General features: G+C 41.8%; 1 protein-coding gene across 4 annotated transcripts in view; it reads left to right on the forward strand.

Moving 5' to 3' along the window:
• Positions 1-26,844, forward strand: part of LOC107375150 (M-phase phosphoprotein 9) — a 95,187-nt gene that overhangs the window by 33,984 nt on the left and 34,359 nt on the right. For all 4 annotated transcript variants that reach the window (XM_070552573.1, XM_070552575.1, XM_070552574.1 and 1 more), the window contains 7 exons: positions 6,345-6,432; positions 8,455-8,670; positions 15,431-15,478; positions 15,606-15,670; positions 15,842-15,943; positions 24,524-24,757; positions 24,828-24,997. In XM_070552573.1, coding sequence (XP_070408674.1) covers positions 6,345-6,432; positions 8,455-8,670; positions 15,431-15,478; positions 15,606-15,670; positions 15,842-15,943; positions 24,524-24,757; positions 24,828-24,997 — 923 coding nt within the window. The remainder of the gene's footprint in view (positions 1-6,344; positions 6,433-8,454; positions 8,671-15,430; positions 15,479-15,605; positions 15,671-15,841; positions 15,944-24,523; positions 24,758-24,827; positions 24,998-26,844) is intronic.

Here is a 26,844-nt window from a genome sequence, read left to right on the forward strand (position 1 = left end):
CTTCTTCATTATCCCATTTACTCTCTGTAAAGCACCATTTCCATTGGCAGCAAAACAGCCCCACAGCATAATATTCCCACCACCATGCTTGACTGTAGGCATGGTGTTCTTGGGGTTAAAGGCCTCACCTTTTCTCCTCCAAACATATTGCTGGGCATTGTGGCCAAAAAGCTCGATTTTTGTTTCGTCTGACCACAGAACTTTCCTCCAGAAGGTCTTATCTTTGTCCATGTGATCAACAGCAAACTTCAGTCGAGCCTTAAGGTGCCACTTTTGGAGCAAGGGCTTCCTTCTTGCACGGCAGCCTCTCAGTCCATGGAGATGCAAAACACGTTTGACTATGGACAATGACACCTGTGTTCCAGCAGCTTCTAATTCTTGGCAGATCTGCTTTTTGGTGATTCTTGGTTCACTCTTTACCCTCCTGACCAATTTTCTCTCAGCAGCAGGTGATAGCTTGCGTTTTCTTCCTGATCTTGGCAGTGATGAAACAGTGCCATGCACCTTATACTTACAAACAATTGTTTGCACTGTTGCTCTTGGGACCTGCAGCTGCTTTGAAATGGCCCCAAGTGACTTTCCTGACTTGTTCAAGTCAATAATTTGCTTTTTCAGATCCATGCTGAGCTCCTTTGACTTTCCCATTGTAGCGTTTGTGGCCGTTTGTATCCAATGAGCCCTATTTACCTGGCCTAAGAGAAGTCACCAGCTGTAGTCACTCATAATCACTCACAAGAAGTTAAGAGGCCATGCTATGAAGCTCAGTTCACTGACACGTTTCTAAGTCACCAAAATTGCTAGTTCATGTTGCTGTATGTATATTTGTGACCCAGCAAATGTGATCACTTTTCTCTGTTAACCCATAATAAAGACATTAAAGAACCAAACTTCATGAATGTTTTTTGTGACAAAGAAGTATCTGTTCCAATCACTCTATCAGAGAAAAATCAGAGTTTTAGAAATAACGGGACACTCAGTAGAGCCATTATATTATATTTTTTTTACAAGTGTATGTAAACTTCTGATCACAACTGTATATGTATATGTATATGTATATGTATATATTTATGTATATATATATGTATATATATGTATATGTATATATATATATATATATATATACATGTATATATATATATATATATATATATGTGTGTGTGTGTAAATATATGTATATATATATATATATATATGTATATATATAGACATATATATATATGTATATATATATGTATATGTATATATTTATATATGTATATATATACATGTATATATATATGTGTGTGTAATTATATGTATGTATATCTATATGTATATATATATGTATGTATATATATATATATATATTTATATTTATGTATATATACATATATATATATATATAAATATAAATGTATATATATATTTATGTATGTATATATGTGTATATATATATGTATATATATATTTATGTATATGTATATATGTATATATATGTTTATGTGTATATATATGTATATATAAATTTATATGTATATATTTATGTATATATGTATATATATGTATATATACATATTTATATATATATGTATATATATGTATATGTATATATATACATATATATATATATATATATATATATATATATATATATATATATAATATCACAGTGTTGTGGGAGTTCGCTTCCAGAGATGATGAGAAACATGTGGAAAGCAGAGCAAGGATGGAGCTACAGGTTTTTCTGGTAGATCAGGAGGCCCTGAGGTAAAATGGGATGTTGGTGTGAGTCTGAGAAGATACTCTTCTCCAGTGGTGACCAGCCAGGCTGAGATATGAGAAAAAAACAGATTAAAGAGTACCTAACCCTAACCAGTACTCTTATAGAGTATTAACATGTGCCTGCCTCATGGTGTAGAGTCCATATTTTGCTGACTGTCCTGCAATAATGCAGGTTATTAGTTAATTTTCTTTTGATAGCAAAGAACAAAATATTTAATGTAAAAGTTATTTACCAGGTGAATCCGCTCACACGTCACCACCAAGTGTCACAGGGGCAGAATCAGTAGCCTCCTTCATGATGTCATGATGTAATCACATACTTATTTAATTGTTAATATCCTAAAAATTCTGAAATGTTTTAATTTTTTTTACCTTGAACAGTTCACTGAGCTTGCACTGTCACTGACGTGGAAGCTGGAATCAATAGCAGACACCTCACATCTTGGTCTTTTCAGGGGTGTGGACGCTGCTCTGGGACTTTCTAGAAGATGAATTTCTATCATGGTCCCTGTGTCACAAGACACACAGCGGCTGTGAGCTCTATTCTGGGTGGCTATGTAAAAAACAAAGAAGTACCACATTTATAAATGTTTAAAAGAGCATAAAATCACATGTAACATTAATCTGTAAAACAAATAAAAACTAGAAGGTGATAATAAAATGTTTACATAAACGATTATTAAAAATAATTCACCTTTGCTACGAGTAAGGCTTCACGTCTGCCTGGACAAGTGCATTCTTGAAGACTACTAAATCAGTCTGACAGCCAGTGTCTTGGGCAGATTTTGCCTGAAAAAAAAATAGAAGCATGTTGTTGTTGTTTATAAAGTCAGATAAAATACAAAAGAAACTGTCCTATATAGGCACTTTATAACATTCCTAGTGTGTTATCGTTATTATAACGTAAAAGTCAGTCACATATGATGTGAAGAGAGCCTGAAATGCGACCTCCTGCACATAATTCCTCACAGAACCTGTTCACAAGCTGGATTTCACGCTGTAATGCTGTCTGTCAACTAGTGCTGCATCAGTTAGAGCCACTGTTGTAGAATTACCGACTGACTAGCTAAAGGAAGTGAACCACGTCTCTCAAACTTTGCATTTAGGTAGGAAATTGTCTTTAGAAGATGTTAAAACTTTTATTTAGCTTACTCACCTCAGACTGGAGCCCGTCATGGTGGGGGAGCAGAGTCGGTGGGCTGCATCTAAATCGCGGGAGAGCCACGGTGGGCACAGCCTCCCTCTTCAAACGGAGACGTGCATAATCGCGGGTAAAATGCTGGTTGCAAACTACAGCACCAGGTGGGAGCTGAATGTTTTCCAGACACCGATTGTGTGCAACCACTGGCGCCTAATTTCTAAGTCCAGCGGAAAGGAGTGCAACCCCACAGAGCCACCGCAACCACACTACACTACACCTTCTCACCATACTAACACGATATGGAGCACTAAACCTGAACTACTTTCCTAATTACACTAACAGCCAAACACTAACTAAACTACAATAGCCAACAGCCAAACTAACACTAAATAAGTATGTATAACACTAAAAGCTATGCTAAAGATTAGGATATGCCAATGCTATATGCTAGTGCTGAACTACCGCTAACCTCCTACACTCGCTTGCAAATCCAACCCCCAACTCGCCACAAGGCGTGGCCGAGACGCTCGATGCTTTTATAACTTTGACACAGAGCTGCTACGTAGTACTCTACTGGTTTACGTAGTATCTTACTCTTTAGCCATTGGCTAAAATTTATTCAAAATGACTCAAACTCTATGTTTTAAGCTGAAGGTGGCGCTATACTGTGGTATTTAGGCAGAATTTTTAATTTTTAAAGAAAATGCACCAAAATGCTAAAATAATGAATACACACATTTAAAACACTATTAGACACACATTTATACAGTTCATCAGCAAAAAAAAAAGTTAATTTAGACGTTACTTGCTCTTTAAGAGTCCCATTTTTCACAAACTGTAGTTTAAACTTTCTGTATTATCTTAAAGGGTCATTATGGAAGTTTGACAGCCAAAACATGTATAGAAATAATAAATGTCTTCTTCATACATTCTCCTGCAATGCCCTGGTCCTGTAGAATGAGCCCTGGCATTTTTACTGTGATTGCCTGTTTTTCTGTAAAATCACAGAAAAAGAGAGATGCTCGGGTCGAGCAGGCTGCTTCATGCGCGTTCACGCTCAGGCATCGCCCGTAGCATTTGCTATCCGTAGCTTTAGCAGCAGAGAGAGAGGCAGTGCCACTTTGTCGCTGTTCCTAACGCCTAGTGACAAAGCTAGCTAAATTTCTGAGGACCCTTAGCTACTTTCTGTAGAACTTTCTTCTAGATATTTCCTGCAAATTAGCAACAAAATAGCCATTTTCACTCCGAACCGTTCTTTGGTTTGACGTTGTTTCAGCTGTCATCAAGGATATAAATGTTACAGATACTGTGAATGTTACTAGAGTGTAGCTCACCTAGTAAGATGTCTGACTCTCATGTAGGAGACTTGGGTTCGATTCCGGGTGTGAATAAAGTTTGTTATTTGGAGTTTCTTTTTTACATTAATGGTATATTTTTTTACAGTAAGATGCCCAAATTTTTATTTGAGACTCGCCGAACGGCATTGAATTCACAGATAAAAAGATGTGGGTTCAACTTTCATTTTGGAACAATTTTTCAAGCAAGGGAAGGGAATGATCTGAGCATGCAGGAGGACTGACCCATCATAAACCTTTGTCCCCTGTGCTGAAGAGAAAGGTACAGAACCAAATTATTTAATTAATTAGCTGTGCGTTCTCCTGTCCTCTGTCCTGTGGGCCACACACACAGACACACGGAGCTGACTGTCTCAGCTGTTATTTTCATTAAGGAGTGTGCACGTACAGCATGCGCGCCTCGTGCACGAGCCTACTATTGAAGCTGCCGTTTCACTTTTGGCCTGGGGGGCGATCGCGAGCATAAAAATTCAAAAGTCTGTAAAGTCCCTTTAAGTGAAACTGTCGCGAGCGTGTACTTTTATTAGTTCCATTAGAACCTGGTTCCGTTAGAACCTTAGAATACGCTGCGTTTTCAGGGAGGTTGAGGCCGCAGGTGAGTTTTATCGTACTGACCCTGGTTTGGACTCCCTACTTAGAACTCGTTTTCTATTTTAAGGTGGACTGAAGATTGTCGTACTTGTTCTTCTTTAATAACACACTTCCCTTTTAACTCTCCCGTTATTTAATGGTTTTAAATACTAGGGCAGAAGTTCACTAGAGGCCATCTAGGTGACTATTATTTGGGTCCTATCAGGATTAATTTGCGCCTCTGTCAGCAATGTGGGCAGTGGTAGCTAGAAAATGATTCCTGTTAGTTGATCAGGCTAACATGGATTTATCAATTAATCTAATTAATCCACCCTTTGAAATGGTTCCTTCCCACGCTAAACAGAGACTTTTTCACACTTGCAGAACAGAGCCTGTTTGAACCATCGAACCATTATGATCTATAATCCTTAGGGTGTCCCGCTACCTAGGAGGAGGGGAGACTTGCCCCCATTACCTAAGGTATCTTTTCTTAATCTGTCACAGCCTGAAAACAAGTCCTGAAGCACAGGAACAAGCAATTCAAGGTGGCTTACCTCTCCGTTAGGTCTGGTCGGGGCTCCCAACTCAAAAGGCTAAAAGAGACCTTTAAGAATTGAGAACGAGGATTCTTTTTCCAAAAAATTTATTTCAAAATTAAAAAATACAAAAAAGGGTAAATATAAGATTAACAATCTCCTTCGGAGGATGCTACTTCTAAAAATCTTCCTGAGAATAATTGCTGCTACTTCATCAACTTGTGTCAACACTAACTGTCTAAGGCCAACTCCCTCTCTACTTCTAACTGCCCTTTTTATATCATTCTAAAAAACTGCCAAGCAAAACATTTTCCATAGTGAAGCAATATCTCAACTAGTCATGAGACAGCCTAAACAATGTAATCTTTTGCCAGTTACATACACCTTTTATCACAAGACAGCAAAACAATGTGATTATTTGTCAGTTTCATATCTTGGTCTAACACAAGACAGCCAAACCCGTATGATGTTATATTTGTAAGCTGGTCTCAGTCTCCACCCAAAGTCCAGAACTTTCCACAGAGGACTTTCATCTCCTGAGATGTCTCTTCAGTTGGCCTTCTTTGGTACCACCTCTTCTGCTGCTTCCTGTTCAGTTGGACCACTCCTCCTTATCTTCTGCCTGATTCCACTCGCACGAGCGAGCTCTCGCTTATCTTTGCTCTCCTTCTGACCTCCTCCATTGTTTCTGGCATGCGAGAGCTTGCAACAAAACATTAAGATTTCCAGCTTGTATTCCATCGTTCCCATTCAACAAACAAACCAGTGTCTGGTACTGACACCAGCCCACGTCGACCAGGTATGACAGACTCTTCAAAGGCGTCTGTACACGTACCATTACATCCTACGTCTACCATTACAGTCTTAATTCAGACACTAAAGCAAACCAAAAACTTGGCCTTTGAGAAACATTCATTAAACTTTATGTTTAAGTCTGAATAAATGGTGTGAATTTATTTCATTTACTGTTTTTATCTCCAGGTGCAAACATCTGCAGAAAGCGTTAGCTGATGCCACAAGCCGTATCCAAGAACTGGAGGCAACAAACAGCTCACTGGAGAAAAAACTGGTATTTTCTTAAGTTTCCTAAAGCCATCCTATGCAACTTTTTCATATTTTAAAAAAATTTTCTTGAGCCAATTTGTGCTAAAATAACCATTTGCAGGATTACTGAAATGTCACTCAGACCCCCACCGCCTCTGTGGCCAGAGTGTCACACTTGCAACGTCAGAGTACCGGTCCAGTCTCTGTTGGACTTAGTAGATGGAGCTTACATGCCTGAAGGTGGAGTCTGGTTCCAGCTTGTTTCAGATCACGAATACTGCTGATTTGTTTGATTTAGTGATGAACCGCTCCTGTAGACACTAATGTACCAAACCATACCATACCAGACCATACCATACCAAGTTTATTTGTATAGCACATTTAAATACAGCATGAGAGCTGACCAAAGTGCTGAACAAAAACACAATACAAACTATTAAACGTAATAAAAACTAAATCCATTAAAATCGAGTGATTCAGGTACAAAAGAAAAGAAAAAAGAGAATAAATTAGACTGAATTAAAAGCCAGAGAGTAAAAGTGAGTTTTTAAACAAGACTTAAAAATGGAAAGAGAGGAAGAGAGTCTGATCAGGAGGGGCGAGTGGTTCCAGAGCTTCGGTGCACAAACTAAAAAAGCGCGCTCCCCGCGGGACTTACAGCGGGAGCTAGGGACATGAAGAAGGTGCTGGTCGGCTGATCGGAGGGATCATGTAGGGACATAAGGGCGAATGAGCTCAGACAAGTAGCCAGGTGCTAAGTTATTGAGGGATTTGAACACAAAACCAGGATCTTAAACTCTATTTATATTAAACTCAATTTTTCATGGTGCGCATGCGTCAGGATTAAGGGTTAGGGTTTCTATAATTTTTGTTTGTTATGGATGTGATGTGATATGATTTTTGATTCTTGGATATAGTTATTTATTGCTCTGTGTAAACTCTCCGTTTTCACCTACTGTATTTAGATTTTTCATGAACGCTGAAGTGTGTGGTAACTTATTGGTATATCATTATAGCAATTGAGCTGGTATGATTATAATGAGCTCCTGGAGTTTGTTGTTGTTGGGTGTGTGTGTGTGTGTGTGTGTGGGGGGGGGGGGGGGGGGTTCGTAAAATATTTGTAATGAAATTGAAAGAGACCTCAGGAAGAATAGCTCCACACTATGGTGTGAGCTAATGAGGTTCTCAATAAATAAATAAAAATAAATAAATATTCGGAAATACATGGGGAGCCAGTGGAGATTTTCTAAAACCGGTGTGATGTGTTCTCGCTGCCTGGTGCCAGTCAGGAATCGGGCTGCTGCGTTCTGCACAAGCTGAAGGCGAGTGAGAGTGGAGAAGGAGATGCCGTATAGTACTGAATTAGAGTAGTTGAGACGGGAGGTAATGAAGGCATGGACAACTGAATGGAGATGACTCCTTTTTAAAATGGGCTTAAGTTTAGAGTGACGCCTCAGGTGGTAAAAACAGGTCTTAATTACCTGGTTGACATGAATGTCCATTTTTAGGTTAGCATCCATCACAACCCCTAAGTTTGAGACACGGGTTTTCAACCCACTTGAAATAAAAGGAAGGGTCAGTTGGGGGCTTGGAGAAGTCTTAGGGCTGAAAATGATAGCCTCTGTCTTGGCATCATTCAGCAAAAGAAAGTTTTGAAAGTAGGCTGAGGAGTTAGATGAAGGTGTTTAACTTTTGGTTTTACTAATGTACACTAGTGGTTGCTGAAAGCAAGCCAAACTGCAAAGTATGCCTTTAAGTTTTAAGGCCTATTGAAAAATGGCCACAAGTCCCGTTTTACATGGTTGGATCCTAAGAAGGTTTCAAGTAGAAGAAATAGGCGGAAGCAAAAAAAATAAAAACAACACTTGGACTGAAACAGACTGTCATTTCCTTTAGATATTTGACATTTATTTCACAATAAAAGAATAATTTAAAGAAACCAGAGAAAGCTGCACGGACCACACAGATTGTGTTGGACACTCATATTGTCATGTTTTCCCCTAATCTTTCAATCGTGTTTATGAAGGTTGTTGCCTGTTGTTGCTAGGCGGAATGGCCAGAGCGCTACGCCGTAGCAGGGGCCACAGTCAAATCGCTACAGCAGAGACTAGAAGAAAGCAACCGCTCAGGCAAGGAGAGAGACGCCCTGAACGTTCGTCTGAAGACCAGAGTCCGGCAGCTGGAGGAGACGGCGCAGAAAGCCTGCAGGGAGGCCGATGAGAAGGAGGCAAAGAGAGAGAGAGAGTACAAGATGCTGCAGGATGTGAGTCACATCAAGTAAAGTTTAAATATTCAAACTGCAATGAGAAAAGTCTGACATTCTTTCCTTTAGTTAGCCCTCCTGTTCATAACACCTTTAAATCTAAAGTGTTTCATTCTTAACGCAGGTAGGCAGCAGACTTTAAATGCATCTTAGATATTTATTTAGTTTAAGAGATGTAAATAACTTCTCTTATCTGCTGTCACCTGCTCTGATAATGAAAACATTAAAGCCACAATAACAAATCTCAATCAATCAATCAATCAATCAAAGATCCTTTATTAATCACAGAAGGAAATTAGAGTTTCAGTACACACAATTCAGAGATCAGACATACATGGGCAAGACACATGACAAGAATTGGTGACTGTGGTTATTCGCCAACCGAGTCGCGCTACCTTAATAGAGATCAGAGGGTAACATGAGGAATTGATTCGGGAGGAGGGAAAAAAAAGGCACTTCATAGCTACTCTCCCACCAGGAGGGCAGCTTTGCTCTGCAAGAAAAATGCCTCAAGCAGATGCGCAACAGATATCAGACAACACAACATAACATGATACTCCAACGGGGGGCTGGGATCCTGTTTCTCCAGCGAGAGCAGCCCTATACGGCGCTCAGTCACTGTAGCCACAGGTGGGAGGGAGATCTTGGGAGGAGCGTAGGGCACATTGACGCCTGCAGGTTGATGACCTCGCCAGGCTGAAGTCCACCAATCCGAAGGCGGGGGGGAGGTAGGGAGGGTTTTCACAGCATCTGTCTGCATTCCTTCGTGGGGGTTGTTGTTAGCATCTTGAAGGCTGCCATGGCGTCAGATTCGGATAACAAGACTTTGTTTGGGTCAGGCAGAGATAATTTTCTTCTCTGCCTTCAGTCTTTAAACTGATCATTCAAGTCCTCCAGTGAAGGCAGTTTAGGTTTTAAACATCTCCATACCGTCCGGTGACCCTCTCCGAGATGACATCCATTTTGCGCACTAATACCGGTCATGCAGCTAGAACATTGTCCAGCTTACGATTCACCTCGAGTAATGTCCCAGTCTGTGAGGTCTCTACACGGGCAGTGCTTTCCGTGGGTGCGGGTCGCCCTCCAATCGCTCCCGTCTTCCCAAATTTCCAGAAAACCAGATATCCTCCCACTCCAATCAGGAGAAATCCAATGATCATCAGGCCAAACATCCACACGTCTTTGACATCCTCAGTGGACAGCTGGGAGAGGCATACGATCTTCCACTCCCTCCAAGAATCGAGCGTATATCCCGCTGCGTGTGTCCCTTGTGGGCAAGTGGGAGCCCACTCCTCCGTTCTCATCGTAGAAAAAATCGTATCAATCGTGTTGAATGACCAATTAATTAAATCCATTCTAAAAAATAGGGTTTTTCAGAAGAAATGCAGAGAAGCGCTCTGTGGACAGACAGGACAAAGAGCCTTGGGAAAAAAGATAAGGGAGCAAAAAGAGAAGCGTCTGTACTCTGCGAGTGCCAGAAGAAGCTAGTTTACATTTTTTTCATGCCTCTTAATAGCATTCTAAAATAGTATAACCATAAACATTTTGTGGAGATAAAAAAAAAGAACTCTCGATTTACTGGTCACCTACGTTCCTACCCTCACCTATGGTCATGAGCTTTGAATAGTGACCGAAAGGAGGAGATCGCGGATACAAGCGGCCAAAATGAGTTTTCTCCGCAGAGTGGCTGGGCTCTCCCTTAGAGATAGGGTGAGAAGCTCGGTTTTCCGGGAGGGGCTCGGAGTAGATCTGCTGCTCCTCCACATCGAGAGGAGCCACTTGAGGTGGCTCGGGCATCTGGTCAGGATGCCTCCTGGATGCCTCCCTGGTGAGGTTTTCCAGGCACGTCCAACCGGGAGGAGGCCTAAAGGTAGACCCAGGACACGGAAAGACTATGTCTCTCACCTGGCCAGGGAACGCCTTGGGATTCCCCCGGAGGAGCTGGCCCAAGTGGCTGGGGAGAGGGAAGTCTGGGCCTCTCGACTTAGGTTGCTGCCCCCGTGACCCGACTCTGGATAAGAGTGTCCGCCCTGAGACTGGGAGATCAGGGGTTCGATTCCTGGTTGGGTCATACCAAAGACTTTGAAAAAATGGGACCCAATGCCTCCCTGCTTGACACTCAGCATTACGGGGTTGGATTGGGGGGTTAAACCACCAAATAGTTCCCGAGCGCGGCTGTGTCTGCAGCTCACCGCTCCCCCAGGGGATGGGTCAAATGTGGAGAACAAATTTCGCACACACACCTGTGTGTGTGACAAATAATGGGACTTTAACTTTAAGGTGATGAAAATGGATGGATGGATAAAAAAGAACAAAAATAAATAAACAGTGTTCCTGCAGGGTCTTAAAAAGTCTTAAAAGCATTGAATTTATGATTTTGGAAATAATACCTTAAAAAGTCTTGAATTTTGACAACTGGGTCTTACAATTTGTTTCATGTGTAAATTCTCTGTACTGTATTTGTCCTCTAAAGATTAATTTGTCAACCACAATCATTTTTATTAAATAACGTAGCATAAAGAGAGGCGGAACCAATAACTGAGAACGCAGCCTCGGGTCAAAATACTCTGAACACGTGAGTTATGTGCCATCGCGGGTCATACAACTGATCCAGAGTTACGTTATGAGTGGAGGAGACGCGTCTCCTTTCTACAACACTTCTCTGCAGTTCGCGGATGAAAATACTACAAAGACTCAAACGTTTGGGTGCATTTTGCTAAAGGAAGCAGCAGCTAGATGCAACACCAGCGAGAAGATTGATGCCACGAAAATCAGGAATGGCGGCAATACAGCACCTCGTCGTGCAGGGCATCATCTTGAGAGCTGAAACATGGAAAGTCTTTGCAAAACAGTAAATCCGAGTTCATCACCTTCCTAAACTCCTGAGGAGTCCGAGTCGCAGAGATATGTTTCTCAGCATTATAAAAGCAGTTTAGCAGGGTTGTTATTACGGTCATGAAGTCGAGCATTAACGAAGGCTATTTTATACATACAGTTCAATTTTGTGCCTTTACTGTTTGCACTGTAGCTTTGTTGTTTTTGCTCAAGAAAAAGCTCAAACCGCTCTGGCACTGTTCTCTACCGAGTGTTTTGGCTAACTATAATAAAAATATAAATAAACGAACACAAGTTCAAGGATTTTTTTTTGCCAGTAGGGCTGTGAGAGTTACTAGATTTTTACGTAAGTGGACTTGACTTTAACTTGATGAAACCTGTGGGAAGTCTGAATAAAGTGGTTCTTTCTCATTTGTAGGGTTGGGCATCGAGCATCGATTGGAACCGGGACCAACTGTTAGTTTTTCCCGGAACCGTTTAAAGTTTTTTATTTTGATTCCTAGTTTTGTTTCCTAGAATGCCGACCGGAAGAGTAATCCGCGGCCGATCTCCGTGAAAAATAAACGTGATCTGCAAATTGTGATCAACGCTTTTCAGAGCTGATCACACCAGCTGTCTGTGTGCAGCACCGCCCCCCTCCCCCCACCCAGATATAAACAAACGCGTCCGCTGAACTTTTACTCCGTGATGTAAACGTTAACTCATGCAGCGAAGAGGAAACGTGTTAAATACGTCAACACGGTGGATTTAATAGAAGCTTTAAAGAACAAACTCTGGACGGTGTGAGGTGAGTTTGTCTCACTGCAGAAATAAAAACACACACGGAGCGTCAGCAGTCAAGACGCAGCCGCTCACCAACACTCGTGTGTGTGTGTGTGTGCGTGTGTGTGTGCGTGCGTGTGCGTCAGAAGGCTGAACAATAACCTAATTAAAGTCATCATGCTAGAGCAGCTTCTCTGTGGTGGACCACACCAGCTTCTTTCACAATAAATAATAATAATAATTATAATTTAGGGATGCACCGATACCTCTTTTTTCCAAACCGATACGATACCGATACTTGGATATGAGTACTCGCTGATGCCGAATACCGATACTTGCACCACACAAAAAAAATGCAATGATTTGGAATACAGATTTTATTTTCTTCTCTGCTTTCAACAGGAAAAGACTGTGAGGTAGATAAAAAGTAAAATATATGAATGGAAGTCATCACAAAACTAAAATATTAGGTTGTTACGGTTGCCAGTCTGGCCAGGGAAGAGCAGGAGCCAGGATCACCCAGCTCTGGTGAAACAGCCTGACACCGCCCCTCCTCCTCCTCCTCTCTCCCGGGCTGCTGAGGAGCACAGCTGAGCTGAATCTTCCTTGATTGCCAACACCTGTATAAAAAGGCTGTGCCTTCAGCAGTCTAGGAGGCAGCAGTGCAGGGGTTCTGCTGTCCTCCTTGTTTTTGGTTTGGTTTCAACCCCTTTCGTTTAGTTTTATGTGGATGAGTTTTAAACTGGTTTAGTTTTAAACTCTGGTTTAGTTTTTAACTGTTAAGTGAGAAGTTTTGGATGATCCAGTGGGATCTTTTTGCTGTTTGGTTTTAAGGTTAACTTTGTTTGTGCAATTTTACTGAACTCGGTTTTAAACACCTTTCGTTGTGGTAAAGCTTTTAAAATAAGTTTTTACCAGGTGTTTTTAGTCAGTGGATTGTTTTGGAACTTTTATCAACTTCAGGATTGTAAAACGCCTTCTGTTTGGTTAAGCTTTTAATACAAATTTTAACCAGGTGGTTTATAGTTGATAATTTGCTGTGTACTGTTAACGTTTTTCAGAGTTTTAGAGAGTTCTGTTTGTTTTGCATTATTTTCATAATGCACCGTCGTCATCTGTTTGCACGTTTTTTATACCTTTTTGTTACAATAAAATATTTGTAATATCCACTGTCCAGTCTTATGTTACTCCCATCCTTCACTTTTTAACACCCGTCGGGGATGTATAACATAGGTGAACAGAAATGACAAGTTACAGTGAAGCCATTTTCAAGCAACTGCATTGGTATCGGTTCCTGGTATCGATTAACCTTTACCGGTATTGGTATCGGTATTGGTGCATCCCTAAAATTAATAATAATAAATCACACACAAAGCTGTGAACATTTTAATTTCCTTTCTGAACTATTTCTGTTGAGTTTTAATGTTTAAATCTGTTAGCTTGTTACTGACAGCAGCTACGGTTAAGCTTCACTTCCTGTTGTGACTGAATGCTGCTGCAGCATGGAGGTGTAGTTCTCAGTCATCCTGGACATGATCATCCTGAGAGTTTTAGCTGAAAACAGCTGAACGTTTCTGGATATGTTGGAGACATTTAGCCTCTCATCCCAGAGGCTGCTTCCACACTTTGGTTGTGGTCAGAAACAAACACACTGGTTGTGCTGCAAGTCGCCTTCTTTTTTTCTCCATAACATGTTTTAGGCTAAATGAAGGTGATGTTGTTGTTCATAGAGTTAAAATTCATGTTGAAGTTAAGATTATTTCATCAAGTAGGACCTGTGATTAGCTGGCTCATGTAAATCATGTCATGTCTTGAAGGAATCGGAATCGAAACAAGGAATTGGAATCGGAATCGTTCAAAATCAAACAATACCCAACCCTACTCTATTGTCTAAAAAGCTCAGCCAATATCGCGGCTCAGTTCGAAACCAACGTTTGGACCATCTGGTTGACGTTCTCGCCAAACCACAGCAACTCCACATTTACTTGAATCCTTCATTCATTATGTGCTTGCCCATTTGGCACCAGAACACCACTGGTGTGAGGTTCTCTTCTCAGTAACATCAGAGAAGGAGAAACGGCCAGCTGCTACCACTTCAACTTTAGGAAAAACTACCAGAGTCCCAAAAAGAAAAACACCGTTTGAAGACAACAAAAGATGTTTGGACCTAGAAAACAACGACTGGTGTTTAGCGCTATCTCATTTCCTCTGGCAATGTGCGTTTCCTTATCAGGGATGGTAGCCAACGGGAGAGAAGGTGTTTGTGTTTTTAGCTAGCTTTTTTTATCAGATCTGCTATTTTAGCTTGAAACGGTAAATATCTGCCAGGTTCCTGCAGCGCTGTTTGAATTCCTCTCATGGGTGAGTCAGGGTGCAGACTGATCAAACTGACAGAAAAAAACTTTATTGAAACTATTTTACAGGCTGTTTAAAAGCGTTTTATAAATAAAGTTGTTTTGAATTGAAAACAGGCTGCATGGTGGTGCATCTGGTCACACTGCTGCCTCTTGAGAGGGTTGCAGGTTTGCCACCTGGCTGTGGCCTTTTGGCTTGGAGTTGGATAACAGTGTTACTGAAAATGGTAACTAGTTACTTTTACTAGTTACCTTATTTAAAAACTAACTCAGTTATGTTTTTGATTACTTAAAGCAAATACATTCTTGAAAATGCTCCCATTAATGTCCTTATAGCCTAATTTCATTTTTGTACAAAGTCTAATATCAACTCAAACTGTTCACTATTTTATTTTCTAAATTATATAAAATAACAAATATGAAAAATAAACGCTCCAAAATAAGATTTATGAGGACTGATCAACTTATTTATCTGTTTCATGAAATCACCAGCGTGTGATTTGAGACTTATTGGCAAGCATTTTGAACCCATCCTCACCTCCCAACGTGCTGGGTAAATGTCACGTGAATGAAACGATAGCTACCGCCATCATGTTTCCGCCAATCTGGGCTGCACAGGCAGCTAGTAACGGACACCTTCTAGGGTAATGTTAACTGAGTTTCCTTGTTTAAAATGTAAATTGTTACATTCATATTTACGGTAAAAGACGTCATCATGCTTGGGTGGATTTTCTCAGGGTACTCCACTCACAGACTCCACTACCAGTAAAGGCTGACTTTAATGCAGGACTCTGGTTTTGTTTCCTCAGCTACTCCGAGAATACGACTCTCTGATGAAGGAGCATGAAGTGGTGAAGGTGAGCTCTCTAAACTCATCTCACAACATCTTTTTAGATTTAATGGGATCTGTAAAATATGTCGGATTACACACTATGAGTCGCTGCTGTTCAGCTTTTTGCCGTTCTAACTCTTTTGTTTCTGCAGAACAACCTGGTGTCAGCAGAAGGCAAGCTGGTCGACGCCAACAGTCATATTTCTGAGTTAAAGAGGTGTGTGGATTAGATGTAGCATCAGTTGGCAGGTTGTTTGAATAACTTTATCTCTAAAGGTTAATTGATGTTGCAGTTGGCCAGGCTGGAACAAGCCCAGTCACAGACCGCTCCAAAGAGCTGTGGGTGATGCATTCATGACTCTGTCTGATCTGTCTCTAAACCCACCAGAGTTATCTCCAAGCTGGAGTCCCAGGTGAAGCAGCTGGAGCACGAGAACCAGGACAGGCTCCGCTCCGCTTCCCACAGTAACACACAACCCTCTGGGGCTGGGTAAGGTCTTAAAGGCCCAGTGTGTGATATTTTTACCTGTTTACTATCAAATCCTGTGTTTCCAGTTCACAAACTTGTCCTTTTATTTATTTTTTATTCTTTTTATTTCATTCACAATTTATAAAATAAACACAAACAAATACATAACATAAACATAATGAAAAACATTTTTTGAATGAAAAGGAACAGACAGAAGAAAGTCTTATAATTTCTGTCCCTTTTAACAAAAGAAAATTATCTGTAAAACAATACAATATAACCTCAGTCTCTTTCTAATTTTTAAATATAATCATTGACTTTTTAATTTACCTTTTCATAATTACTTAATATAATTGATTTTATACATTTTTTAAATATAGCAAGTGAGTTTGATTCTTTAACTTCTCTGTTAAGGGCGTTCCACAATCTTACACCATTTACAGAAATATTACATTCATTCATTTTGGTTCTGAATTTAGGTTTTTTTGAAAGACATCAGTCCCTTTTAGCTAGAGGTGGGAAAAATGATTGATTCTAAGATGCATCGCGATTCAGCCGTGCATGATTCTGCATCAATGCATTAACGTGACATAATGAGATTCTCTCCCTATGTCTATGTCGGGGGTCGGCAATCCGCGGCTCTGGAGCCGCATGCGGCTCTTCCATCCATCTGTAAAATAATGAATGGATATTTAAATAAAATGCTTTATATTTTACTGCATTAATTTTACATCTGTATGCTAATTCTAAATGTAAAGATTGTCTGCGTAAACCTGAACAGTTCCAACCCAGTCTTACTGTGAGACCGGGTTGACGCGTCACGCTTGTGCGTAATCATAGGCGCATTCTGAGCTGAAGAGGATGTGAGATTCTGGGATTCTCCTCAGATGACTCCTGGATGTGTCGCCACATTGGAGACAGGAACAAGCACTATTCAGCCAAAGTTTCATATTCAGGGAACATTTTCTAAGTGACAAGTCTCGCTTCAGTCGGAGGAATCTTCCCGCATGCGCTCTGGTTCTGCGACGCGCTCCAAGCCCCTCTCCACATCTTCAGCTCGCTGTGCACCTTATGTAGTACACGCTGACAGCGAGCTGCGTTGAGCAGTGTCCAGCTCAGATGTTCAGATGGGAATCTTTTCTTGAGTGATTTAGCTACATCTGCGATGTGCTTAACGAATAAAGTGTCAGTTCGTCTGCATGCGTCGGGGTAATTCTTTCTATTCTTTCTCCGTCAAAATAAACGGTCAAATACAGGAACTATCCGGTCAACACAACACAAGCCCTGCTTTTAACTGTTCTGTTTTCTTGTGAAAATTGTTGCAAATTGATATAATTTAACTTGATTACCACCAGAGCCAGGCGCACTGCGCCCTTATCTCCGTCACTGTAAATGAGGGAAAAACAAAATGATCGGATCCTTTTCCGACCTTCCCCACCTACAAAGTTTAATTCCAACAATCAAACGTGACAGAGCCTGGATTTGTATTCTGAACAGTCTAAACATGTTTTAAAAAGAAACGTATGACAAAAGTGGCACCTGCTCAGTAAAACCACCAACAGGGTGAAAAATATCTAAATATTGTCGGCAGAGACGGGCTACAGCTTCTGGATCCACATTATATAAATCGTTTTATTGATTATCTTCTTATGAAAGATAACTTTGACATACACGCGGCTGCTGTCACCTGTTATGAGCAGCTCTCTGCTGTCTGAGGGTAGGCCCCGCCCACAACGCCACGGCTGCTGTGGCTCCCAGTGTTTTCTTTACTGTGGGAAACGGGTAATAATGTCTCTTTGATGGGAACAGGTTGCCGACTCCTGGTCTATGTCTATGCAGGACAATAAAGTTTTGAGGTTTTACAATTACTTCTGGGGGCAGAGTTGCAATGACATGCACGCTGCGTTGCCCTAGCGCCAATTTAAAACAGAGAAGGCGGACAGGGATACAGGGCCAACATTACCAGTAATCAAAGATGTACCCGTTACATTTAAATTGGATGTCTGGGCTAATTTCGGTTTTGGGATCCTGGATGTGAAAGAATCACTTAACACAGTATTTGTTTACTATTTTAAGTTCAGTAATATTCTATCTTAAAGCTGCTCTACCGAAAACATTATTTCTTATATTATTTAAGTAATTATAGGCAGCACACTTTAAACAGTATTGCTCACTATAGTGAATAGATGAATGTTCTGTTTTTCAGGGATTTGAAATCAAAAAGAAATTGAAAACTATTCTACTGCTTTTATTAAGTAATGGTCATTTTTGTGTGAAGAATCGTGATGCATTTCAGACTCAAATCGAATCGTTAGGCAGATAATCGGAATCAGATCGAGTCGTGAGGCAGGTAGAGATGCACACCACTACTTTTAACACGTACCGGTTTTCACGGTATGAAAATTTAACCTCACAGATATTGTGACCAAAATTATCACGGTTTTCGGTATTATCGCGGTATTTTTTAAACAGTGTTGCATATGTTCCGAAAGCATTGATAGTCCTGTTCTACACAAAATGAATTAGGAAAATATTATCGTTCTCGTTTTGTGTCCTTCAAGTTAATATGATATATCATATCATTGCAGATTAGGGTAAATGTCATCAAGCAGTAACCATTACTAAATTCATAATAATAGGGTGAGCAGTGGCGACCAACTCATCTGCGCCATGGGAGCCATAATGCATAACATCATTTTAATATGGGGGTGTCCGTGACACGGTTTAAATGCTGGCAGAGGATGCTGCGGCTGCAGTATATAGTGACTCGTTGCATTCTCCCTCAACCAAAAGTCCTCACATCATGCATTTAAGCTAAAATGCTAATGTTAACTTACCTTGCACTGGCTGTAGAGACGTGGGTGATGGTCACGCAGATGTGCCATTAGATTCGAAGTGTTGCTGCCTTTTGCAGACACTTGTTTCCTGCACGTTCTGCAAACGGGATAGCCGTCTTCTATTAACTGTCCCTCAGCACTTTTCAGAAATCCAAAATATGCCCATACTTCCGATTTAGTCTTCTTTGAGGGCTGATGGATGTCCTGGGTGCTGCCGTCTCCTCCTTCTGCCATTATTTCAGCTTCAAAGTTTTGGTTGCAAACTAAAAAGTGCGTGTGCGCGGGAACTTCAGCAGAAGCGACGGTGGCTGGTAAGGGTCACCGCGCCTAAACCGCGGCCACGGTAAACCCACCGAGATAATTTAGTTTTTTAAAAACTGGACGGTTATTTTTATTGTCAACTTTTTTACCGGGGTTTACCGCTATACCGGTTACTGTGACAACCCTCATTTCTGAATATCAGTTGGTAAATTAATTGAATTCCCTCTGTACATTATTTGCAAAATTTTTCACTCTTCCAAATTTCAGTATTTTATATCTAATGAATAATGGATTTAGTGTGATCTCTATAGTTACTGTTATTAATGATCCTCAATGCTCTTTTTTGTAAAATGAACAAACGTTTAGTAAATCCATGCTTTCGTTCTTTTTTAAACACAGAAACAGTTTTGTTTACCTGTTTGTAGCTACAGTTTCGCCGACGGCTGCCGGCTTCTTCAGGCTGACGCTGATGGTGGCGCGTCACTTCCTTCTCCGTTTATCTGCGGGCAGCAGAGGACGTTGTCGCAGATAAACGGAGAAGGAAGTGACGCGCCACCATCAGCGTCAGCCTGAAGAAGCCGGCAGCCGTCGGCGAAACTGTAGCTACAAACAGGTAAACAAAACTGTTTCTGTGTTTAAAAAAGAACGAAAGCATGGATTTAGAAAGACACAGCAAGAACACACCTAAGATGTTGAGTAAATGTTTTGCATGTGGCTCCCCAAATTTCTAAACAATAAATTAAATATGGTTCAATCAGTGAGTGATACAACGTTAATAACCCAGACCGATTTAGTAGAAACTTGACTCTAGGGATGAGCGAGTACACCACTACCTGTATCTGTAGCTGTACTTGGAGTGGGCGTGGCCTAACCCAGAAGTGGATGTAGTTTAACCGGAAGTGGGTGTGGTTTAAAACAATACGTTATTTTAAGTCCGATCAGAAGTTGCTATGTGTATTGTTTATTTGAAAACTATTTACAGAGCAGCCTCAGAGTTGAGATTAAATGTTTTTGATCACAATAGTAAAGGAACTATTACAGAACAAGTTTTACAATAAAATTAGAACATTAATATTTAAGTGCAGAGAGAGAGCGAGAGAGTGAGAGCGAGATCTTTTCTATAGCGCCTCTCAAGATAAGTCACAGGGCGCTTCACAAAAACAAAACATGAGAAATGAAAAAAATAATTTAAAAAATGATTAAAATATATTTAAAATGAGCAAAAAATAGACACTTGTGATTAAAAAAGGTAAAGAAAGAGAGAGAGTCTATAGGAAAGAGGGAGTGGATCCTGAGGAAGAGGAGAGAGAGGGAAAAAATAAACCCGAGCGGAGGCAGTGATGCATGCACGAGCCATTTTCAGCTCTGTCTTGTCAAATGCACCACGTACGTTACGAAAAAAGTAACTTTAAATAACTTTAAAGTTACTTTAAAAGTGGCGAGCTGAAGAAAACATAGGGAGAACTGAAGAAACGTGAGCAACAGTGAAGCAAGCACAGAGAGATCCGTTACTGTCTGTGTGTGTGTGTGGATGGACCGGACGTGGACAGAGCTTCCGGCTGCAGAGTTTTGTGTGTAGGGAGGGGCGGGCGCTAGGGGTGGGCAATATAAACGATATAAGGTAGAAATGAGTTTTTAGCTATTTTGCAATACCGCAATATCGTGATAACACATGACGTCACTAAGATGTGCACCCTGCTGACATTGGGGCAACAGAATGGCAGTCACTGCAAGCATGGAGTGGGCGGAGGAGGAGGAGGCCTATATGACTCAATTGGCATATATTTGCCACATAAGGATATTTAAAAGCATGCAAATTTGACATATATAAACAGAGGAAAAAAAAATTGCAATATATATCGTTACCGCACATGCTTCAGATTATATCGCAATATAGATTTGAGGCCATATCGCCCAGCCCCAGCGGGCGCTCTATGTGACTGGCCAATCACAGAGCGTGAAGACAGTCAGTTACCCAATGAGGATTTTCCTTCAGCACGATTACAGATATTTACGAGTTTTACTCGTTTCATGCTCGTACTCGTCAAAAATGCTTTATCTGTACCGGAAATTCGTCTGAAACGAGTATACGGCTCATCCCTACTTGACTCTATATAATACTGCTATGGCTTTGGCAACTTTCCCCTTTATATAACTTGTATGTGATTCCCAAGTGAGACTCTCATCAAACATGACGCCAAGAAATGTGGTTTCTTTTACTCTTTGAATTTCCATCCCATCTATTGTTAAAGATACATCACAGCTTCTTTTGTTGTTAAACAGTATAAAGTTTGTTTTGTTCAGGTTCAATGACAGTTGTAGCGTAATGGTTTATGGCTCATTATGAAAGGTGAACCATTCTACATAATAATCTGGAATATTAATTTTAACAAAATTAAAAACCAAATTTATAGAGATAAGAAGACTCAAAGGTTGTTTTCATCGATAAACTGACGATCATATCCGTGTGTCTGTGTTTCAGTTCAATGAAGAGACAAGTTTGAAATTTAAGAGTTTTAATTCTTCAATTTAAACTAACGATTTTGAAATGACAATCATAGGAAACAATCAACATTGGCAACCATGTTGGACAATCTTTAACAGTTGATATTTTAAGCTTGCACAAATAGACCTTGTGTTGGATGTGCTAAGATTTGAGAATGATGGAATTATGAATGCGTGCATGCATGTGTATGAGATTGCTCCAGGGAGAGGGAAGGTGAACTGAGTGAAAAATGATGTTTTGCAATTAAACTTTAGTTCTTATTAGAAAACCAGCATCAGGACGCTATCTGGTCGTGTTCTGCCTCACCGCACTAGGACCCTCTTTTAGATCCAGACCCCGGAGGATGTGTTCTCCAGATGACACCATGGCTGACAGAGAAGACAAAGGTGTGCGACGGTCCAGTCCAGAGTTGACCTCGGTACACGTTGCTGAAGCGTTTCGGCAGATGCGCTTTCTCAAGTTTAAATTAACTAAGAAATCAAAGACTCTGGACGAGTCTGCGTAAGCGGTTGCATTTCAGCTATTCTGTCTGGCTTGACAGAAATAGCGTGGGGGGAGAAAAGAGCCGGCAGGGCTCCTTTCCCCGTGGTGTTCGTTCCCGCACGTCCGCTCTCTTTCCTTCTCTCTCTCGAACTGACTAACTTACCAAAACCACTTCTCTTCCCAAAGCAAACTTGTTGTGTGTCAGAGCAAATGTGTTTTGAAGTTACTGTGAATCCAGACCTGTGTGAGCGAGTGTGAAGGTCATTGCTAAACATCTTTAAAACATTATTTAATTAATTATACTGATTCATTATAGTTCATTATGATTACCCAAAGCATAATAATCATTCATTTGATTAAAATACATTTATAATGAGCAAAGTGATCAAATGATTATTTAACTTTAATAATGAAGAAAGTTTAAGACTTTGTTATGACTAGGGTGTGTGAGAAGTCCTTCCTCTGGAGACCAGGTGTGCGATTGTTGTGGAATTCTTCAGACTTGCTGTCGGCTCAGGTCTTAATCTGTGGGTGAAAGTTGCTGCGTGACCCAGCTTTGACCCAGCCAGGCAAATACAACCTTTGGAACAGAAAACCCATATTTCCTCACGTTACACAGTCTATTTATATCAAACTAATATTTCACTAATATTTCTCACCAACATCAATTCTAAATATTCCTCTCAATTTGAACTTAGACATTTTTATATACATAAACTGTGGTCGACGCTCCATGGTCATCCACCGTCTTAAAGTACAGTAGCTGTTTAGGGACATACCAGCTCCATGTTACCCGTTTGATTATGACTGTAACCTGAAAGAACCAGCAGAGGGCAGCAGTGCGCCCTGGAAGAATGGAGTCTGCTAATTCAACTCAGAAATAGAAAAGAAGAGCTACACCGTTGCTGTACTTGTTAGTTTTAATAAAAAACTATTAAAGCAAAAGACATAAAATTTGTCAATTCGTCATCATGTCCAACACAAGGAAGCCGCACATGTTCTGGCCCCCACCCGCTACTATCTGGACACCTGCCTCTGGTTAGTGTCTCTGACTCCCAAACTCACCTCAAGTTGTTCATCCGTCTTTTCCTAGTACCAGAACTCCCTCGGGGTCTCCCGGGGGTTTCTTGGGGTCTTGTTCACGAGTGAGGGTAGGAGGGATCGGGAGATCGACAGGCGGATTGGTTCGGCGTCTGCAGTGATGCGGACGCTGAGCCCATCTGTCATGATGAAGAGGGAGCTGAGCCAGAAAGCCAGGCTCTCGATTTACCGGTCGATCTACGTCCCAATCCTCACCTATGGTCATGAGCTTTGGGTAATGACCGAAAGAACGAGATCGCGGATACAAGCGGCCGAAATGAGTTTCCTCCGTAGGGTGGCCGGGCTCAGCCTTAGAGATAGGGTGAGGAGCTCGGACATTCGGGAGGGACTCGGAGTAGAACCGCTGCTCCTCCGGATCGAAAGGAGCTGGTTGAGGTGGTTCGGGCATCTGGTCAGGATGCCTCCTGGGCGCCTCCCTGGAGAGGTGTTTTGGGAATGTCCTGCCGGCAGGAGGCCCCCGGGTCGACCCAGGACACGTTGGAGAGGTTACATCTCCAATCTGGTCCGGGAACGCCTTGGGGTCCTGCCGGAGGAGCTGGTGGAGGTGGCCGGGGAGAGGACGGTCTGGAGCTCCCTAGTTGGGATGCTGCCCCTGCGACCCAGACCCGGATAAGCGGAGGAAGACGACGACGACGACAGAACTCCCTATCCAGTCCCAACGTGTCTGTTCCTTCCACTCAAGTCTCCTCTCTTCCCGCAGCCTGCCATCTCTCCCAACACGCTCCAGCGCTCATGTGCTAGCCAGTGGCTAAATCAGCATTGTTTCCTTTATCTCCACAACACTCTACTAACAGCGATGTAGTTCTCCAGGCGTTACAGAGACGCTCCGACACAGAGGGCTTCTTCTCAAACGTTACCTTTAGCCTTGGATCTCCTTTTGCTGGTAATCCGTGGACATTTACGCGCAGCATACACAGCGTCTCCCCGGCTCTAGCCATGGCTAACTAGTAGCTCGTGACGTCCATCTCCACCACGCCAGCCGTGAGCTACGATTAGCTGGTGGATAAGTCAGCATCGTTTACTTGACCTCCAGCGTGTCCCCGGCTTACCAACACTCCTTCACCAGTCGGGGTTAACGAGCAGCCAGTGATCGCTCCATATCCATATAAGCTGGTAGCGACAGCATGTTTGTTTACATCGAGGTGCCGTGATCCACCTGAAACGGGTGTTGTGGGAAATTATGTTCCCCTGAAATATTCGGTTTCCCTTAGGCAGTCAACATTTCCAAATCCACAGAACTTCTTGTCCTTTATGAGGACTAAACTAGCTCAACAAAAAGATGTTAAACGGAGAGAGATTACATCTTTTTACATATGAGCAGATAAATAATCCAAATTTGATCTTTTCTCCCTAGCTCAGTTTTTATCTCCCTAGTATTGATGTTCTTAAACGTATTTCCTGCTATCTCTGCAGACTTTTCCATCATCCGGACCTTCTTCTTTCAGCAAGTAAAATCCAAACAGAGCCAGATGTCACCTGCAGGAAGTCTCCCCGTTCTCGGTCTGACCAGCTGAGTGGCAGCAGAAGATCAACGTTCTCTAAAACTAACCAGTCGAGTGTCCACAAGAGGTCTGCAAGTTCAGTAACCGATCAGTCATCTGGAACGGAAAGCTCTGTGGACTTCTCCTCAGCTGCAGGGAGCTGGAGGTAGGTTTGTTTCATTTTGAATTCTTGTTTGACGTGAGTGTAAATAATTTACTGAGCTCCTGGTTCGCAGGTGTGCATCTCCTCTAGAGTGTGAACAAACCCTGCTTCAGGCCAGGCACCAGGAGCGGAGCGCTCCTCACAGGGAGGCTGGTCGAAGAGAGGGATCCAGCCCGCTGACCCCCATGATGAGGGCCCTGATAGAGCTGGAAGAGACCAAAGCCACAGAGAGCCGGGCCCCCTGTGAGTATAAAGCGCTGTTTCCACTAGAGGTCGACCGTTATTGATTTGTCTGTTGCAGAGGTCACGGTCAGTCAATATCTAGATGTTTTCCATCATATTTTTATGATTTCAGCCATGTTGCAAAGTCACTATCATCAAGACACTCTCTGCTCTCTCTTCTCACTGCAAAAAAAAAACCCCAAACCCTTCTTGTGGGCGGGCGCGAGCCAAGATGGGCGAGGTCATGAATGCAAATTCACAGTGTGACTTAGAAATGTGAGGATTTTCAAATCCTAGCATTATTTGGCATTTAATTTTTCTTGGCGTCTGGAAAATCATCTCCTTTTGCCCCCCTTTATTTGACTTTCTGCCCTCTTTATTTTGGTCCAAGATCATTACTGGGCTGGCCCTGTTAAACACCTTCTACACCCCTGCTTAGTAGACTTAATGAAGTATTTTTAAGCCAGTATAAAAATGACTGAAACACAAATTTACATATTTGGCATTATTGACCAATATCTTTGATTTAATGTATTTGTTAAGAACATCAAGATGCATTACAGTGAACATTATAATAAAGTACATGTTTCTAGTGCAGAGAGGAGTCAACCCATAGAAGCACTGATTTGATCTCATTTCAGAGAAAAATAGAACAGGTCAGATGCACCTAATAAATAAAATTACTAACATAAACTCAGAAATCTGTTTCTTTGCTTCACTGTTCTGGTGCTGAAAACATCACTAATGCAGATCAAAGGAGACACACAGATGAATGCACCTCTTATTTATTATTTGGAAATTAGTGGGTGTGGTTTACATCAATACATTATTTTTTCTTCTTCTGGCACGCGAGGAGTACAGACGCTTCTCTTTTTGCTCCCTTATCTTTTTTCCCAAGGCTCTTTGTCCTGTCTGCCCACAGAGCGCTTCTCTGCATTTCTTCTGAAAAACCCTATTTTTCACTATGGATTTGAGGAATTGGTCATTCAACGCGATTGATAAGATTTTTTCAACAATGAGAACGGAGCAGGGGGCTCCCACTTGCCCGCAAGGGACACACCCGGCGGGGTATATGCTCGATTCCTGGAAGGAGTGGAAGATCGTATGCCTCTCCCAGCTGTCCACTGAGGATGTCGAAAACGTGTGGACATTCGGCCTGATGATCACTGGATTTCTCCTGATTAGAGTAGAAGGATATCTGGTTTTCTGGAAATTTGGGAAGACGGGAGCGATTGGAGGGCGACCCGCACCCACGGAAAGCACCGCCCGTGTGGAGACCTCACAGACTGGGACGTTACTCGAGGTGAATCGTAAGCTGGACAATGTTCTAGCTGCATTACCGGTATTAGTGCGCAAAATGTATGTCATCTCGGAGAGGGTCACCGGACGGTGTAGAGATGTTTAAAACCTAAATTGCTTTCAGTGGAGGACTTGAATGATCAGTTTAAAGACTGAAGGCAGAGAGGAAAATTATCTCTGCCTGACCCAAACAAAGTCTTGTTATCCGAATCTGACGCCATAGCAGCCTTCAAGATGCTAACAACAACCCCCACGAAGGAATGCAGACAGATGCTGTGAAAACCCTCCCTACCCCCCCCCCCCCCCCCCCCCGCCTTTAGATTGGTGGACTTCAGCCTGGCGAGGTCATCAACCTGCAGGAGTCAATGTGCTCTGCGCTCCTCCCAAGATCTCCCTCCCACCTGTGGCTAAAGTGACTGAGCGCCGTACAGGGCTGCTCTCGCTGGGGAAACAGGATCCCACCCCCCACCCCACCACTACCACCTTCCCATTGAAGTATCATGTTATGTTGTGTTGTCTGATGTCTGTTGCTTATCTGCTTGAGGCGTTTTTCTTGCAGAGCAAAGATG

This window comes from Nothobranchius furzeri, chromosome 6, assembly GCF_043380555.1.
Source record: "Nothobranchius furzeri strain GRZ-AD chromosome 6, NfurGRZ-RIMD1, whole genome shotgun sequence".
Lineage (NCBI taxonomy): Eukaryota > Metazoa > Chordata > Actinopteri > Cyprinodontiformes > Nothobranchiidae > Nothobranchius > Nothobranchius furzeri.